The sequence below is a fragment of the Anser brachyrhynchus genome (genome assembly GCF_964034855.1).
Source record: "Anser brachyrhynchus genome assembly, chromosome: 2".
Taxonomy (NCBI): Eukaryota; Metazoa; Chordata; class Aves; order Anseriformes; family Anatidae; genus Anser; species Anser brachyrhynchus.
Window position 1 is genome coordinate 112,185,344 of NC_137695.1, and position 18,367 is coordinate 112,203,710.

Consider the following 18,367-nt stretch of genomic DNA (forward strand, 5'->3'; position numbering starts at 1 on the left):
GAGGGAGTGTAAACAGGAAGCGGCCGCCCGGCCGGCCGGGGGCGTTGGGGACGGCCGGGGACCGTTGGTGCGGCCGCCATGAGCCGCGAGCCGCCGCCGGGGGAGGAGGAGGACGGGGCGCCGGGGGGAGAAGATGGCGGCGGCGAGAGCCGGGGCGGCGGCTGCTACCTGGCGCTGTGCGGCCGGCCCGTGCACTTCGAGAAGGCCAACCCCGTCAACTGCGTCTTCTTCGACGAGGCCAACAAGCAGGTGGGGGCGGCGGCGTGCCGCGGCTGGGCGGCGCGTCCTTTCCTGACGCCCTTTTAACTTATTTTTTCCCTGTTTTTTAAAAATAATTTTTCTCCCCTAGTCTCTTGGTTTGGCGGCTCTGCCCCCGGCCGCCGCTCGCTGTGGTGCTCCTGTGGGGATTTGGCCGTCGGCACCTGCCGCGGCGCTGCGGGCCCGGGGGAATTTGGGAATTTCTTTTTCTAATCCCTTGTTATCGCCCTCCCTGTCGTAAGGGTGTTCTGGAGTTCCTCAGGGACAATGGACTGAGTTTTTCAATTCCTAAGCCTCCATATTCTCTCATGTAATAATGTTTGAAGCTTTTCTTGTGGCTTTTGACCAGCTGCTTTGCTTTATGTTTCTCAGCTTTCCTTCTTTTAAGTGTGCTTCTCTTAAATATCCCTGTGGGTTTCTGTACGGCCGGCTCAGTGTAGCTAAAAGGTCCCCAGTCTGTCCTGATGCTTGTATCGGCGTGGGTGCTGTTGGCTGTCTAATTCCTGTAACCATCCTGTAAGTTCGGTGTTCGCAGCTTTGAAACGTTCACGCTTTCTTCCCTATACAAATGGCACGGTTTGCCACCTGAGGTATGGACGAGATCAGCATCAGATTTGAAGGGGGGGTGCAATATTTTTGTTGTGAACTTACTGCTGCTGTTCCGTATTCAAGATTATTGGGGTCCTTTTTCTCTATAAACCATTACACTTTATGTACATTTCAAGGGACAGTTGAAATACGAGTATGTAAGTGCGCTTGTCTGGAGGCACTGGATTATGATGTGGACGTGAGAAACTGATCGAAATAAACTTATTTTCCATTGTAACTTTAATTCTATATCTTTTATTGCTAATCTAAAATTGTTTAATTTCCAGTGTGTATCTAAATCATCTCTGTCCAGCATTTCAATGACTCTTTTTTCCCCACATAAAGAGTCTTCTGAGAGCTTGTTCCTTGTTGTCTTGTACAAATTAAGAGAAAGTTGCCTTCATTTTCTATCTACATCAATGTTAAAAGTATTTTAAAATTGATTTTTATCGTTCTGGTAAGACCATGGACTTGCTTGCAGTTTATAGCCTTGAAACCTGTATTCCTGCATGGGTGTACTGCACCATCAGCATGGTTTATATTATGAAACAGTATATCGTTATGTCATTATTCCAAGACCTGACCTGTGTGTTTACTGCTTCTACAGGTACAACTATAACAATAAGGCATCTGCTTTTTTTTTTTTTAAGCCAGTTGAAGTTTGTACAGCATGGTTTTTTTATCTTAATGTTACTTTGTTTTAGTTGACAAGCAGTATGCATCAAGCAGGTTATACACAAATGTGTAAGCAGTTGTGCTAAAGACATCCTTTGGTTGCTAGTGCAAGTCAGCTGACACTTCTTAGGTACAGGCAAAACTGCAGATTATTATTAACCTATTCCTATCTAGTAACATGTTCTGACAAGATCATCTTTCTGGGTCAGTGAGTTGCATCTTATTCCTTCCCAGTCCCCAAGCTGCTTTCCTTAAACAATGCCCTGCTCTTAAGTAAATTTTTTTTTTTTTACTAATACTTGAATTATGTAAGTAAGAATATACAAAACAAAAAAGTTTATACAAACAGCTTCTGTTTTTTCTTGCCCAGCAGTTCAGAAAATGCCTACAGTATTGTGTAGGTACCTTTGTAAACTTGGAGCTCCAGAGAAAATAATTGATTTGTCCTTTTGTAATAGGTTTTTGCTGTTCGATCTGGTGGAGCTACAGGAGTTGTTGTTAAAGGCTTGGAGGACAGAAATCCCATTTCATTCAGGTAATGCACTTTCACTTTTGTTGTCTTGGAATAGTGTTCTGCGGTCTTAAATTATGTGGTACTTCCTCTCGATCTGCTGTGTTTCCAGCATAAAACTCACAAGTACTTGTGATTGTCTATTTTGTTCTTAACAATAATCTTCTTGTAATTAATATGGTATGCTTTTCTCTCATGAATCTGTAGTCTTCTGAAAAAAATAAAGCTGTGGATTTTTCTGTAATAACAATATTTCATTAAAACATGTTGTAAATGTGAGAGATTATGGAGATTCGAGCTTGTGATTCTTACAGCAGCTGTGACTTTTCCAAGGATGTGGTTTAGCAAGTTAAACAAAATGAGGTAAACCTAAACGTGCAGAGAACCGTAACTTCTCTGAATTTCTGCCAGAGATTCAAGCATCTTATTTCTGACTTGTGGATTTCTTGTTTTTTTGTTTCTTTTTTAAATTTGATTTGGTTTCTTTTATCTTCTTGTTGAAAGTCATCCTCGCCACCTTCCCCCAGAATCTGTCAGCAGTATTTTCAATGAAACTGCTCTATTTTCAGAAAACTATTTTATAAATGCCTCTGTTGAAAGTGATGACTCTCTGTACTCTGCTGTGTATGTGTTAGGAAGTAGCCTTTTACTCAAAGGCTACTTAAACCCAGGTACGGAAGAAGCAATTTGTTTACTGTGCTGTTAACCTCATTCCCACTTTAACCTCAGAAATTCTTCTAGAGGATGAATCTTAGTGGGGAATTGAGTAGACTTGTGTCTTATTAGCAGTAGTCCTGGTAGTAAAGGAGCTGACCAGAGGATGTCGGTGAGTATTACAGAACTCCAGAAGCACTGGGACAGAGCTGAGATTGCAGGTTTGAATAGTTCTGCAGTCTTTCAATTCCCCATCATAGGCCAACAGAGCGGAGCAGCTCTAGTAACTTCAGGTGCTAGTTTGTGCAATCTTAGCCGTGTTTTTGTCATGGATGTGTTCAGTACTTCTGAAGAGTGAACTGCTGTTATCTTGCCAACTTCTGAATCCTGTATGTGTCCAGCAACTCTCTGAAGTTATGTTTAAAAGTATTTACATTACACTTTTCTCTCTTCTCCGTGTTTTGAGGGTGTATTACAGAATTCTATAGCAAACTATTTTAGACGATGTTCACGTAACTTCTTTTTCTTCCTATATAGAATGGAAGACAAGGGTGAAGTAAAATGCATCAAGTTTTCCTTAGGAAACAAGATACTGGCTGTGCAGAGAACATCGAAAAGCGTGGTAAGACTCCTACGCCCTGCAGACAGGAAGGGAATTGGAGCTGAAGCTCTAGTACTTAAGAGTACCAGAGTAGAAGCCTCTGAGGCTAAAGTTTGAGAGTTCTGGTGACTGTCAACAGCTGTAGTGAAAGTTCCTCTCACCCTGAGAGGCTGAGCAGCTGCAAGGCAACGTTGTTGCTTTGTGGGTATCATCCTTTAAGAAAGGTGAAGGGGTGGAGCTGTTTCCTATGAAGAAGTGAAGTAGAATATAGTAAATCAATCTTATTTCTATGTATCTCATCCAAAATAACTTGATCGGCTAATAACTGTTCTCTTCTACCTATAGTATTCTGTGCTTCATACTTGCTGATGTGCTTCATGTGTGTCGTTGCAGGATTTCTTGAATTTTATTCCAGACAGCCCTCAGCTAGAATATACACAGGAATGTAAGGTAAATAAATGTTCAAAGCTTGTAGGTAAAACTCTAATGTTACTTACGCTGGTGGCCTCCACTCTACAAGAGAACTAATTGAGATACCAAAAAAAAAATCACTTCCAAAACACTAATGTGATGTAAGAGATAGGTAGTTGCTACTGTCTATCTGAATTAAGGTAAATTAACAGGTATTAACAATGCCACAAAAAAACATTACAACCCTTCCTGGTTCAGTCACTCTAATCCAGTCTTAGAAGGAACTGGAAATGCTGTGAAAGCAACAAATGTCAAGGTTTGGGGAGGAGAAGAGACCAAGAGCTTTTTTTTTTTTAAGTAATTATACTAATGTCAGAAATGTTAATTTGGATGTTTTGCCCTAATTTTACTGATCAGTGATAGAGTACGCAAACTACTGACAGCTTACTGTCTGGTATTTTTAAACAACCCTTCTCATTTCTTGATGATCAGTGTATGAGAAACAGCTATTATTGTCCCTGGTACTTTCCAATCGTTAATTAAGAGAAAATACAATGTGGGGTAGTAGAATGCTAAAGTACATTTTTAAACATTGGGATTTGCAAGGATTCCTTTATTCCCATGGGCTTTCAAGCTGAAGCACTCTCTGCTTCATTATTGAGGATTATGCATTTGAGTAAAGCGTTATAGCAAGGATTTATGATAGAGTTCTGAGTGTAGTCATGGGAAATCTTAGTTCTTTGTTTCTGTCGATGGAAGGAACAGGCTTTTCTTGCCAAGAATTATTTGAATTGGCAGTATGGTTTGAACCTGAAGAACTTGATTGTCTTTGGGGGAGAAGAAAAATTGACTCTGTAATAAACTTGTAAATTTTACATGCTACCAGAAGTTCAAGTCACACAGTAGTTATGTTCATACATGGTTTTGGGAGTCTTCGACAAAAGCAGCTGATGTATATTGGGCGTCCAGCTGCCAAGTGCATGAACTCCAGTGACTGGATAACTAAATGGCCTTTGATCTCACATTCTTCATTTAATAATATTAGCTTATCTGAATAGTTACTTTTTCCAAGTAAAAGTTCTTGTTTGCTTGTTTGTTAAAAGACCAAGAATGCCAATATTCTAGGATTCTGCTGGACAAGTTCAACAGAAATCGTCTTCATCACAGATCAAGGAATTGAATTCTATCAGGTAATGCAAACAACTCCTGTAGGTTAGACGCATTTAGAAATTAGAAAATCTTAATTTCTTCCAGTATCTTTGAATTATTTTCTTCTAGCTTTCAAATTGAGAAAATGCTCTTTTAAAAAGTACCGCTCTTTTGTTTAGACTACTTTAAGGTAAATACTTTTTTTTTCAGAGTGAGGAAAGTGTAACAGGTAATGTAGTGCATCTAACAAAGATCCTCTATAAAGGAGTTCCGAATTAAATATTGAGAACTCAAGATTGACATGCTCTTGGCTAGTATAGAAATGAGTTTGTAAATTTAATGTGAAATATTACTTCATGCAGAACAAATCAGCATTTTGGACTAGATCTTCAGAAGTCCCTTTCAACCTCTGCCATTCTGTGATTTAAGGAAGATGTGTGCATGCTTCAAATGCAGTGAAGAGCAAATGTTGATTAAGATAGCGATACCCTTCTGCAAATTGGTAGCTTCCTCTTACATTGGTCAATTAATTGTCTGAACTAGTCTGTGTGATTTTCTTAATTACCTTTGCACATGTTTTTGGAGAAATCTAAAGAATAAACAGCCCTTTCTGACATCGGTGATGAGGGGTATTATAAACTTTCTCCAAAGCTGTGTGCCATTTATGCTGTTGGAATCCTGATATTTATATATAATAGTAATATCTCACGTTTCCAGGTATTACCAGAGAAACGAAGTTTAAAACTTCTGAAGAATCAGAATATCAATGTCAACTGGTATATGTATTGTCCAGAGAGCTCTGTTATTCTTCTGTCAACCACTGTCCTTGGCAATGTCCTGCAGCCATTCTATTTCAAGGTAAAGGACTATGTTCCACACTTTTTTTCATGTTGAGAGCTTGCTTTTTTTTAGGTTGCTACTTCAGTCAAGCATTCTGTTTCTTTTCCTGGATTTCTTCCAAGAGGTGCATGTTTACATCTTTACATGACAATAAGCAAAGAACAAAGCAAAATCTGTAAGCTAGATCCTTGGCAACAGCTTAAAATTAATTCACTTTTTCCTTATGTCCCTACTTTGGAAAGAAGTGTACTGAGTTAATGTTGGGCAGTTCCCCTTGAGAAAGGGGAACAGAAAATCAGTGACAGTATCAGTGACACAGTACTCGACAACTTAAGTATCTTTCAAGATCTCTTTTTCATTTATGTAAAGGTTTTATTTCTATGTGGGCATTTGAACTCTCTAGCATTATAAACTAAAAATAAGGGCCTTTCACTTACGATTGTAACTATATCCTTCTACATGCGAGTGGATGAACTTGAAAAAGAAAAGAAAAACTTAGTGCTTAAGAAACAGTTATTGTTCCGAGCATGAGAGGGCTAGGTATACCTTATTTATTTTTCTTGGTGCTCTTCCCTGTGGACAACAGTAAAGGTTCTGGTGAGAGTATTTCTCTTTATGGCTTGGAAAAACACTACAGTGAAAATTAGAATTCGCTATAAGTTAATTGTACAGTAAGATGATTTAGGAAAAAATGAGGAACAGAACTACTGGCTTCATCTTGCTCCTTTTAAGGGCTTACACATTGCTCTGGTAGTCTAAGGGAGCATACTTAAAAAGAAGCATATTCAGATGGTTTTCTTGGTTTGGGTTGATCTCACATAGGGTCTTTACTGGATCCTGAAGTAATATCCTCGTGGGTGTCTAGGTAGAACGTACTCTTACTGCTTCCTTTGTGAGGACTTCAATTGTGCTTCACTCTCCTTCATATTTTGTGTCAAGTTGTAGCTAAATAACTCTCATTTTGTATTCAGAAAGTATTTATAAAGATTTCCTGAGAAAAGTACTGTGCTAAAATAATCTCTTGAAAATAAAGCTCTAGCAAAGAAGAAATTTCTGTAGTATTTGCATATCACACTCAAGAACAAGTTAATGAGCATGGTAAGCGAAACTTGGTAGAAGTTTCAGCAGCTTTGAAAATTTGTTTAAATTCCATGCAAAAAGAGGAAGAGAGGAGGAAATCTCGAGTGGGGGAAAAATGGTATGCACTCAGTTTAATGCAGATTCTGGAGTTAGTAGGGACAAAAAGAGACTGTGACTGATAGGAATTACTGATATTTTTCCCCTTCTCAGTAAGCTGTTATTTAAGAGTTGGAGCACATCTTTCACTGTGAAAGAGGAATTTGAGAGAACTTATGTTTGAGATCTCCAAGCCATTTTCATTGGGATTTGCATACAAATTTGTGTTGGCTTAGCTAAGACTGAAATGTTTTGCTAGCTGAAGCTGATGTTATAATATCAGGATGATATTATGATATCTTAGGTATTTGTTTAGGATCCCAGTAGAAAGGTGTCAGTCATCTTTCCAGCTATCATCATTCTTCTCCTCATGGGGGTGCTATTCATCTAACCTTTGACTAATGCATAGTCAAGGCCACCTTCCAGTTTCACGTCTTAATGTTGGATTGCTGCTTTTTGTTGTTGTTTCTGTTTAACAGAGTGGAACAATGTCAAAACTATCAAAATTTGAAATTGAGTTACCTGCAGCACCCAAGTCCTCCAAGCTCAGCCTTTCTGAAAGAGATATTGCCATGGCTACAATGTATGTATCTGACTAATCAAGCCTTTTCTTTCCTTGGAAAAGTGTGAGAGTTTGGGGGTGCTCTGAGAAGACAAGAATGGCGACATGGTTGCACTTGCTTCTTGTTTTAGCAGTACTCCTGCTTTAAAGGGCTTTAAAGTGCTTTGGTCACTGCCTTGAACAAAGAGTCTAAACAACTCTCCTGAGGCAGGGTGGGGACGAGATGCAAACTGAGGAGCCTTACATGAAATTCTTCTTGATTAGTCCAGACATCTTGAGAATATTTCATCTTTGAGTTGATCTGCTGATAGAGTTAGTCTTATGTCTAATTTGCATGTGTGTAGACTGTGTTGTGATTTACCAAGTGTTGTCTCAGTCTTTCACTTTTAATTGGTCGTTTGACTTAGGTAATCTCATCTCTGTTCTTCTAGGATAAAACATGGTTCTAACAGGACGTTAGAGTAAGACAGCTTTATGCCTTTGTTTCAGAAAGGATGTCGTAGGTCTCATCTCCTTCCCAGCTCTTTGTTGTCAAATGATGTTTTAATCCTGTTGTCTCATTAGATACGGGCAGCTTTACGTCCTCTATTTGAGGCATCACTCAAGGACTTCCAATAGTACAGGAGCAGAAGTAGTCCTCTATCACTTGCCAAGGTAAGAGCAGAATAAAGAACTTTTGTAACACTTCATGTGTGTAAGAGACTTCTGCTTTTCTGTTTTGGATAGGTGTACTGACCAGCTGTTCTCTATTTCTGTAGAGAGGGCTCCTGTAAGAAGACGCACATTTTAAAGCTCAACAGAACTGGAAAGTTTGCACTAAATGTTGTGGATAACTTGGTGGTAGTACATCATCAGGATACTGAGGTCTGAGTTGTTTATGTTTTCTTGTCTTAACTTTCAAAAGTTGGACATTTTCATAACTATACGCGTTAGCTTTAGAAAACATTTGTGTGTTCTTAGCATTGCTGAAAGCCAGAGTATTTGCAGGGAAGAAAAAAAAACATCATAAAGGTGAAAGATTCAAACTTACCCTTGGCCTTGATGGAAATAGCACTTTGTTTTTTTTTCTAATGCCTCTTTTTGTGTCCCTTTTTTTAGTATTATTTTACTGTGCTATTCTGCTGCACTGTGTAGGTTTTTAAGGCATTGTGGAGAGGTAGAGCTAACTTGGATACTGAATTATTAATCATGGGAACTTCTTGTATCACAAAAATGTGAATGATCAGTTTCTATGACCAAAAATTTTTGTTTGAAAAGCCAGGTTTCTGAAAACTTACAGGAACACGCATAATCTTATGCACATGATAGTGTGGGTAAAATTTATTTGACTGTAGTCACAGTAGCAAGGCTTGGTCAGTAGGAAAGCTGAAGTGGTACTTTGCTTTTTACATGTGGAAAGGCTTTTGTTTCTCCTGCTGGGCAGCTTTGAGAACTGGGTCAGTATATCTTGTTAGGCTGGTTAGTGGATGTTTCAGTCGTAATTCATATTAATGCTACGTGTTAACATTCAACCCAGAGCCCTTATAGCCTGACTGAAATGCTGGGGAATAAATACAACTGTATGAACACACACAAAACAAATACCACACTGAGTAGGGTAGCTGCCAAGTCATGTCTCGTTGGTGCTGGCAGTGAAGCAAATTTCCACCATGTGAGATTTTCACTACGAATGTTGTACATACAGGGTGAAAACGTTAGTAAACTCTGTATTTAACAAGACTGAAGGGTATGAGTATGAGGATATCATAGGTGGCTGCAGAATTTTTCTCAATTTCTAGAGTCCATAACTAAGCAGTGAATTTGACATGATGTTATTATGCAGAACACAAGATGGAAATCAGACTCATTAAGGTTAGAAAATACCTCCAAGACCATGTGGTCCAACCATCCCCCTACCACCAATGTCACCCACTAAACCATGTCCCTAAGCACCACATCCAGCCTCTCCTTACACACCCCCAGGGATGGTGGCTCCACCACTTCCCTGGGCAACCTGTTCCGAAAAGTGACCTGAATACATGTTAAATGGGTGGGAATTTGTATTTTGTGAAAACTAATTTCTCTTGTCAATTTCAGACTTCAGTCATATTTGACATCAAGCTAAAAGGAGAATTTGATGGGTCTACTACCATCCATCAGTTTGTACTTCCACCTCGATCAATACAACCCTATCAAATACCTGTAGCAGGTAGCACTATTACACTATATAATAAACACTCTAACCTATTATCGGGGTTGTCTAAATGCAACAGTTGGCATACCAGAGTGCTTCAGCCTACTGATACTTCCATTATACATAGTGAGGAAGGAGAAGGTGAGGGGAGAAAGAATATAGCAAGGAACTGATAAGAAATTCTTGTCCCGAATTCATGCTTCTGACAGAAGAGTAAAAGATGCTATTTAAGCTGTACACTTGCTATAATGCTTTGAAGTGTTAAAGCAAAGATCTTTCAAATTTTATTTATTTTGTTATACACATTATTTGTATGCCCTTTCCTTTCCCCATTGACCACAGCTATAAAAGCTGGAGTGTACTCCAAAGCACTTAATGCTTCTCTGGCTTAAGTCATGACTATTTAATTTTCTGGGCCACATCATGAGCCTGAAAGACAGTCCAGGCTTAGAGTCAAGTTTAGGATCAGCTTAGCATCAATACTAAAGATGATTTTAGATTTTTCTTTCTGGCTTTTTGTAATAAAAGTGTAGCAGATAATTTTCCAGCTTCAAAGTTAATTGTTTGCTAATAGATAGAATTAATCTGAGCATAGTTCTCTATGGCAAAACGGTGTGGCACTCTCTACAGAAGAAAAACTCTTCTTAGGGATGATTGCACCTTAAAAACTCTTTGACAACAAAATTTTGAAGTCACTAATAGAAAGTATGTGATAAATCTGTGGGTAAAGGTTACTACCAGAAGGTACAAACCTACATTGCTTTTAAAGGAACGAAAGTGATTACATGTAAATAAAGGAAGTAGGAGACAATGCATTTGGAGTCACAGTATTAGAGATGGAATGCTTCAGCATGCATGACTTCCTACATGCCGGGTTTCCTTTCCTACACTGTCAGTTTTCCTTATAGATGATCTAGTTACACAACTGCATGTAACTTTTTTTGTTTTGCCTGCTTGCTCTAGGACTGCTAGAATGTTACAACCTATACTGCCTTTTCAGTGTGAGCTTGTGGTTTGTGTTTTGTTAGCACAGGAGCTGCCAGACTACCGTTGTTCTTCAGCTGATGTTAATTTTTCTGCAGGTCCAGCCTCTGTAACAAGTCAGTCTCCTGTTCCGTGTAAACTCTGTATCCTTTAAGTGCTCCTAAAATGCCAGACTCTTATGTACCAAGCATGGAAAAAGCTAACATGATAGCCTGACTCACTAAATCTGGCTTTAGCTCATTTACCACTTCAAGAGGAAATAGTATACTTCACAAGAGCCTTTACTACTTTTACAGAGCTATAAATAAGGGATGCCAGTGTAATGCATTAGTATTTCTCAGTCATTTGAGATACTTGTGTGAAATTACTGGATAGATACACCATGAAACCAGATAAACATCCAAGGCTGTGTTTCAAGATCTTGCAAGAGAAAGGCTGTGCCAGTGAATGCAAGTATGTTAACTCATTCTGCTTCAGTACAATTATGTGAATATAGTAGCAACAGTCTAGAATCAATGCTAAGATGGGTGTTAAGCTTTAACATTTAGATTCATCTTCGTGGATTGTCTTTCAACCTGATATTATCATCAGTGCAAGTGAAGGTGAGCAGTGAGCTGTTTGACTACGCTAATCTTTGTAAAATGGTGGCTTGTTGGTGTGGTTTAACTTCAGTAGGCAGCTAAGTACCACCCCGCTGCTTGCTCCCCAGGGGGGAGAAGAGAATCAGAAAGACAGAAGTGAGAAAACTTGTGGGTTGAGATTCAGTTCAGTAGGTAAACCAAAGCTGCACATGCAATCTGAGCAAAATAAGGAATTAGTTTTCTACTACTCCATTTTTTAAGAAAGCGGGGCTTCAGCACATATAACAGTTACTTGGGAAAACAAAGGCCACACCTCAGTCCCCTCTTGCTTTCCCTCCAGCATTTATGGTTGAGCGTGAAATATGTTACATGATAGCCCCTTGGTCGGTTTGGGCCATCTGCCCTGCCTGTATCCCCTCCCAGCTTCTTGTGCACCTCTAGCCTCCCTGCTGACAGTGCAGCTTGAGAAGCAGAAAAGACCTTGACTGTGTAGACACTACTCAGCAAGAACCAAAACATGTTATTGATCAGTGTTACTTTCATCACAAATCCAGAACATATCTCATAGGGTATTACCAAGAAAACTAACTCTCCTACTCAACACCAGTAACTACTTTATACCTTCAGCGCACAAAGCAGCTTGAAACAGTGGTTAGCAGATGTACCTAGTAAGATGACTACTCTTAACAGTACCAACTGGGGATGAGCATTTCCTTTAAAAATCCTGCCAGGGTTATGCTGCTCTAAGCCACGTTTGGGAAAGCAAATTGTGATCTGTGTTGTCCTTTGAGGTATAGTTTAGATATCCCTGTTTTCTAAGGCAATTCAGTTTATTTTATTCCTTCAACTCAAGGTTACCTCTGGAATCTCCAAGTGAAACTTGAGCCTGTAGTTAACCTCTTGCTTGATAAAGGAAGACTAATGGATTTCCTTCTTCAAAGGAAAGAATGCAAAATGGTTATCCTAGCTGTGTGCTCTCAAAGTAAGTTTAAGTGCTTTGTCTATATTGAAAGTGCAACACTGCCTCCTCAAATACTTGTACAAGTTAGCTGGACTGGTCTTAGATTTGAGATCACCTCTGAAACAAGCTTTGTCATATGAAGTGTCAGTCACCCCTCTGAATGAATTAACAGCATGAAATAATTCAGCTTTCTGCTACCCCCCTTTAGTTAAAATGCATCTGACATTAAAGACACATTTTCAGTTAAGTTTAGCATACAGCTTAGAGATCATCCTTTTCAAGGTAGCTTTAAAGCCCTTGTTGTTTCTCCTCATAGTTTTGGTTTTTTTTTATATCTTTTTCAGTGCTCAGTGAGCCAGGAAGGGGATCACTGCCTGTGATTGCAACTGTTTTTGACAAACTGAATCACGAATATAAGAAGTACTTGGAAGCTGAGCAAAGCTATACTATGGTAAACCATGTTAGCTATAGCAGCTTGTAGGCAGGGTAACACTATTTGAATTTCAAGTTGCATTATGTGGCAGAGGCCAAATACCTGTTCTTTACTTAGGAATGTCAGGTTCCCCCCAAGGTCAGTCCCTTGCAGTCCTCAAACTCACAGGAGAAAGATGTGTGCAACACGCAATTCTTTCCCCACTTGCGGATGGCAGCTTTATTCAGCACTCTGCTGTGGAAGATCACAGAAGGGGTTGGAAGGGACATTGAAGATCATCTGAATGCTCTATCTGACCCCCCTCTTCCAGGGGTACCTACCATTTTGGGGCTGCCCAAAGCCCCCTCCCAGCTGGCACTGAACACTTCCAGAGGTGCTGCATAGTTCATCTCCAGTAAGACAACTAACATACCCTCATACTTGAGAAAGAAAGAGGGTAGAAGTTCAAAAAGCAGCTTTGAAGCCGTAATTATTGCAGTAGTTCCAGACCGCTGATTTCACAGCATGCTATACTACTGCACAACCTCTGGAACACTGTTGCATGTCAGAACTACTGACAATCTAGCATGTTCTGCTCTTGTAGCACAGCCACATACAAAATTTCTGTTAAGGGGGTGGGCCTGCCTCAATGTCATATGCCCATTTATCTCCTGGCTGTAAGATACATAAGTAGCAGCTACTTTTGTTTTCAATTTCAATATGAAAGCCCCCAGTGAACAGAATGCATCCAGTGTAGCTCAACCACAGATGTGAGTTTGCTCAACAAAACGTTTTCAACGGGGACCTATAAAGAGTCTATCTAGACAAGTTTTAACTAAAACTGTACTACAAGACTACACTATTCTTAAAGGGTTTCTCCTTGTAGGTGGTAGAAGCAGGCCAGAGTAGAAGTAACCCGCTTCTGAAACGTCCAGTCCGCACTCAAGCGGTTATTGACCAGTCTGACATGTACACCCATGTTTTATCCGTATTTACAGAGAAGAAGGTAAGTTAAGTGATAGGTTTACTGTGAGCCTACTGCTGAACTGAGCTGACTACTTGAAGTAGCAAGCAGGAGGCTTTCTTTATTTCTGTCAGGATTGAAACATGTTTCTCCGTTTGTGTGGCCTTAACTTGTCACTAGAAGGGAAAGCGAGGGAAGGTCTACCTAACACTTTTTTCTTGTTTAGGAAGCACCTCACAAGTTCACTATAGCAGTCCTGATGGAATATATTCGCTCTCTCAACCAGTTCCAGATTGCAGTTCAGGTAAAGCACTTAAATGCATGAAGCACCAACTATACCGCCTCACTCCATCACGTTACATGGAATGTCAAAACATTAGTAGCTGTGTGTGTGAGTTCTGTCCACTACCACCTTCTACATCTAAAAACCAGTATTGAGACATGCCTTTGATGGTGGGCTTCTTGTATTCACAGCACTATTTGTACGAGCTGGTCATCAAAACCCTTGTTCAACACAACTTGTTCTACATGCTCCATCAGTTTCTTCAGTACCATGTGCTCAGTGACTCAAAGCCTTTGGTACGTAAGGCAAATTGCTTCAATAAACTAGTGATAGAGGTAGGATGTCTTCAGACTTCCAAAGTTATTTCTACTTTTGCCCTAGGCTTGTCTGTTACTGTCCCTGGAAAGCATTTACCCTCCTGCACATCAGCTCTCTCTGGACATGTTAAAAGTAAGCATTTCAAACCGCGGTATCTGTGTCACATTAGGGTTAGATTTGTCAAACAGCTTACCTGACCAAGCTTGAAGTGATTAGCTAGCATCTAAACCATTTCTTAGGAACATACTCTTACAGCTGTGATTGATTTCAGAGGCTTTCCACTGCAAATGATGAAATAGTGGAAGTTCTGTTGTCCAAACATCAAGTTCTGGCTGCCTTGAGATTCATCAGGGGTATTGGAGGACATGACAGTATTTCAGCCCGCAAATTCCTTGATGCAGCAAAACAAGCAGATGATGACATGCTTTTCTACACTATATTCAGATTCTTTGAACAAAGAAATCAGCGATTACGAGGAAACCCTAGTTTCACACCAGGTAAGCAATAAGCAGTTAAACACAGATGATTTGTTGTACAAACAGAACTAAGACTTGTTCCACTTACAGGCTAACATGCACTGGGTTCTGTCTTACGATACAGACTCAGCTGGAGTGTATTTTAGTCTTACCTTGAAGCATACTTCCAAAGTTAACTTGGCTTACCCCTTTATATACATTGCACGCAGAGTAAAGCAACTCCAAGACAAACAGGAACTCTAAGATGAAGGTAACTCGTTTGGCTAGCAGTTGCCTGCATCACTTAATTTATTAAAGCTGGTACCTCCACTCACTATTTTCTCTTGAAGCCACAAACTGGATCAAGATGCAGCCTTTGAGTTCAGTTCAAAGCTCAAGGCCTGTCTTGCGCTACAGTTCCTCTCATTTTAAAACCCAAGCCAAACTCCTTGTACCAGCAACCTGTTAGTCACTAGGTAGTCCAAAGGCTCAGAATCCCACTTCAGGATCTTAAATCTGGAGCACAGAGAACTTGAATGGGTGCAAGGCCCTGGTCAGATAGAGGAACTAGATCAAACACCTGCTTTTACCGCAACACAATTTGTCACAGGACTGGAAATACCTTAAAACATTCCACTGCTTTGAAGTTGTTAAAACTTTTTTTAACTCTAACGCATCAAAGATGTAAATTAGTACTTAACTGAAGTAAATTAAACTACACTATCTCGCTTCTCAGTTCCTCAGTTTCAATGTTAACAAACTTTTATTTTGCCCGCTTAGGTGAGCACTGTGAAGAACATGTCACCTTCTTCAAACAAGTATTTGGAGAACAAGCTCTCATGAAGCCCACAACGTTCTGAAAATACTCTTCCCACTGGAATGTATAAACTTAATTTATTGCATTTAAGTAGATTTTTGAACTACAAAATTGCTATTTTATAATAAAGTATATACAAGACATTTTGGCAAATAGTACTAAAAATATTACAACTTGTGATGGCTTCCCCCTTAAAAATAGAGACAAAAATTGCATTGACCTGCATTTAAAATTAGTGTCAGTGGTTTAGCAGTCCATTCTCATACACATCACCTCAGTTTCGTTGACAAAAAAGCTATTCAACTTGCAATGCAGCTGGTTTAGGTTTCTAGAAGAAAGATGCAACCTCTTGAAAACAGAAGTGTTTTAGTAACTTAACATATCTACTTTTAGTAATACTGTTACATGAGCCCCACGTAGCATTTCCTGAGTTTGAAGCCATGTCCAAAGCTGCAGTTGCTATCTTCTAGCTGAATCTGTGCAGGAGTCGAGTCAGTGGTGGTTACAGTGATAGTCATAGAACACTGCTGCGCTTCAGTTCTTAACAAGAGGTGGGCCTAGGCCACAGTTCATAGAATCCACTGAACACTGTTAAAAACTAGAAGTAGAGGAGTCTCTCTCGTTCTGTACCTCTGGACCTCTCCTGTGCAGCGTGAGTTTTAGCTTTATTTACCGATGGGCCTGAATAAGAGAAAAGAGCATTATTGCAAAGTCTCGTCATTACAGCACATGAGTCAGCAGCTGTCAACAAGAACCACAATCTGGTTTCCTAGGTCCAGCTTAACACTGAAGAGTCTTCAGGTACGCCTTCAGCTGTCAAAAGCTGCCAGCAGCAGCAGCAAGGACAATAGCTTTTAAATCTTCGTACTTGACTTGCTAAGGGGGTGTTAAGAACGTGTATGCTTTGAGTTTCCCGATTGAAGGAGGACAGCCCTTAGACCATCCAGCTTGCACAGCGAGATCGCTTTTGCGCATGCAGGAACCACATCCCACAGCAGGTTTGTTGCACCCATGGCCATGTCCCTATGTTTAGAGACGTGCTACTGGCCATTGTGCCACATGGGCCTAGGCAGACATCTGCGTTAAGAATGGCACAGTGCAACCATGCTGGACAGGCTGAGCACACCTGTAACAGTGAGCTTGCACTGCCAACCCTCTTCTTCCAAGGGATCTGGCTACTTGCATGATGGAGAGGCAAATTTAAGTGTTTTTTTCATTTTCTAAGTTTGTAATTTTTTTTCCTATTAACGTAGGAAAAGATATCTACAGGCAGCTAAGCTTTTTTTTGGTTTATGTGCGTTTTAAAGCAGACTCATATCTTACCTATGTAACTAAGCAGAACTGGAAGAAATATTAGTCCATGTGTTGCTCCCAGAAGAACCATAGCTAGATACATCCTGAAGTAGAATATCTTGAAGATCTGAGATTTGGAAAAAGCCAGTACTACAATTCCTCCAAATTTAGTCAGTGTGATTCCACTGAAGACCTGTCAATTAAGAAGGGGTTTCTTAAGTACAGTTTCATGTTCCAACTACTTAGCATTTGCTGAAAATGCTTATGTAATCTGAAGCTCCTAGATGTAGCACACCAGCTTCCCTATTAATCCTTAGAACCCAAACCAACCTACTAGACCTACTCAAGAGTTCCCCTTTTAGTCCTACTTGACACTACAGGCCAGGCTCAGTATGATAAAAATATACGCCGATCTGTACAGCCAAACAATTTTAGTTTGATTTTGACGTCAGGCAGATCCATACATATGCTAAAGAAAGACATTACTTGGAGTAACTTACATTTCAATAAAGTTCCTTTCCTGGGTGGTCAAGTACATCTAGCACTGGAACAGTCTGTTCCGCTCCCCACCCCCCCAGCTTGCTCATCTGAATTGCAGTGAGATGACAGTACTGCCCGAGTACTGAGCTCTGCTTTGTTCGCAAGGCTCCAGCACCCTCCCGTATTCAGGACTTTTCCAAGTTACCTCTGAGCATTTGGAAGAGAGAAGCGCTTAAACCTTAATGAGACAACTCAATTAATTGGAACTACTGGTTCAGCTAAAGCTTTTAGCTCTGTTCTCTACTACTAGGTAGTATTAATATCAGGCTAATATGAAGTTAATGAAGTCCTGATCATCCCTATTGCTGGTAGAAGCCTAGGTTGATCTTTAAGAATTTTGATAAGTCATTTCCTCCCCGCCCCCCCCCCCCCCCCCCCCCCCCCAGCAAGGCCATCCTGGGGCCATCCTATTCATCCTATATATAACTTAAGGATATTGATATAGTCTATAGTTCCAACTTGGCTACTCGTTTTTCCCCAGTACAGTAGGTAGATGCTTACTGAACTGCCCATGTGAGACAGAGCTTCTTCTGCACGCTCTACTCTACTGCCCTTAGTACTAATAGTGAATGCTCTTGTGACGTGACTGCAAAATTCCACAGCAATACCACAGCTCTAGATAGAAAAAGAAAACATGCGTAAGTGTCATTTAGATCAGCATTTTGATGGTAAGGTCTCTACTCAGAACTCTACACAGGCTAGAAAAGTTCTACTTGTGATCAGTTACCAGTCATTGGAAAAGTATCATTGCAAGTTACAGGTTCAGCATTAACTTGTCACTAGAGGCTTTTGAGTACTGTATGGCATTTTGTTTAGTAGTGACTGGTGAGAATCTGATTAAACAAGAATCAGAATAGGGGATGGTATTAGAGGACAAGAGTTTCTTGGTGTTGCAGGAAGCTGACTTCAATACAGTGTGTGTATGCAGCAATCACTTAACACTGAAATCAGTTTCTAGACACTAGCTACAATAGCACAGCTTTAGAACAACACCAAGTTGCACACCGATTTTATACCATAGGTCAGCTGAATTTAACACTCCATTTAAGCAGGCTTATTAAGATGAAATTCATCATTTACAACATTAAACATCTTGGAAATCCTTTACTTATGCAGCAGGTAGACTTTCATGAATATATATGCCTCGTTGTAACATGGGGC

At 40.1% G+C, this 18,367-nt stretch overlaps 2 protein-coding genes across 3 annotated transcripts in view; one reads left to right on the plus strand and one right to left on the minus strand.

Moving 5' to 3' along the window:
- RMC1 (regulator of MON1-CCZ1) lies at positions 1 to 15,538 on the plus strand. 2 transcript variants are annotated; one of them, XM_080579816.1, is made up of 20 exons: positions 1 to 249; positions 1,980 to 2,056; positions 3,224 to 3,308; positions 3,681 to 3,737; positions 4,802 to 4,888; positions 5,565 to 5,705; positions 7,343 to 7,446; positions 7,990 to 8,079; positions 8,184 to 8,289; positions 9,502 to 9,613; positions 10,627 to 10,725; positions 11,131 to 11,184; positions 12,017 to 12,145; positions 12,469 to 12,575; positions 13,423 to 13,542; positions 13,727 to 13,804; positions 13,975 to 14,079; positions 14,165 to 14,233; positions 14,373 to 14,598; positions 15,337 to 15,538. In XM_080579816.1, exons 1-20 carry the CDS (start codon positions 79 to 81, stop codon positions 15,414 to 15,416), a joined length of 2,097 nt encoding a protein of 698 aa, XP_080435942.1. In that variant the 5' UTR covers positions 1 to 78; the 3' UTR covers positions 15,417 to 15,538. The 2 variants fall into 2 exon arrangements, with proteins under 2 accessions (XP_080435942.1, XP_080435943.1); XM_080579817.1 differs by having other exon boundaries at positions 3 to 249; positions 10,681 to 10,725.
- Positions 15,432 to 18,367, minus strand: part of NPC1 (NPC intracellular cholesterol transporter 1) — a 27,999-nt gene continuing 25,063 nt past the window's right edge. The window contains exons 23-25 of the mRNA XM_080579815.1: positions 17,708 to 17,821; positions 16,697 to 16,859; positions 15,432 to 16,054 (exon numbers count right to left, since the gene is read on the minus strand). Coding sequence (XP_080435941.1) covers positions 15,972 to 16,054; positions 16,697 to 16,859; positions 17,708 to 17,821 — 360 coding nt within the window. The 3' untranslated portion in view covers positions 15,432 to 15,971. The remainder of the gene's footprint in view (positions 16,055 to 16,696; positions 16,860 to 17,707; positions 17,822 to 18,367) is intronic.

Excerpts from the sequence above, each read along its gene's own strand:
- RMC1 (XM_080579816.1), top strand. The coding sequence starts at position 79 with ATGAGCCGCGAGCCGCCGCCGGGGGAGGAGGAGGACGGGGCGCCGGGG. Across the intron at positions 3,738-4,801 it reads AATATACACAGGAATGTAAG|ACCAAGAATGCCAATATTCT; the intron begins GTAAATAAATGT and ends GTTTGTTAAAAG. Across the intron at positions 8,080-8,183 it reads GTCCTCTATCACTTGCCAAG|AGAGGGCTCCTGTAAGAAGA; the intron begins GTAAGAGCAGAA and ends CTATTTCTGTAG.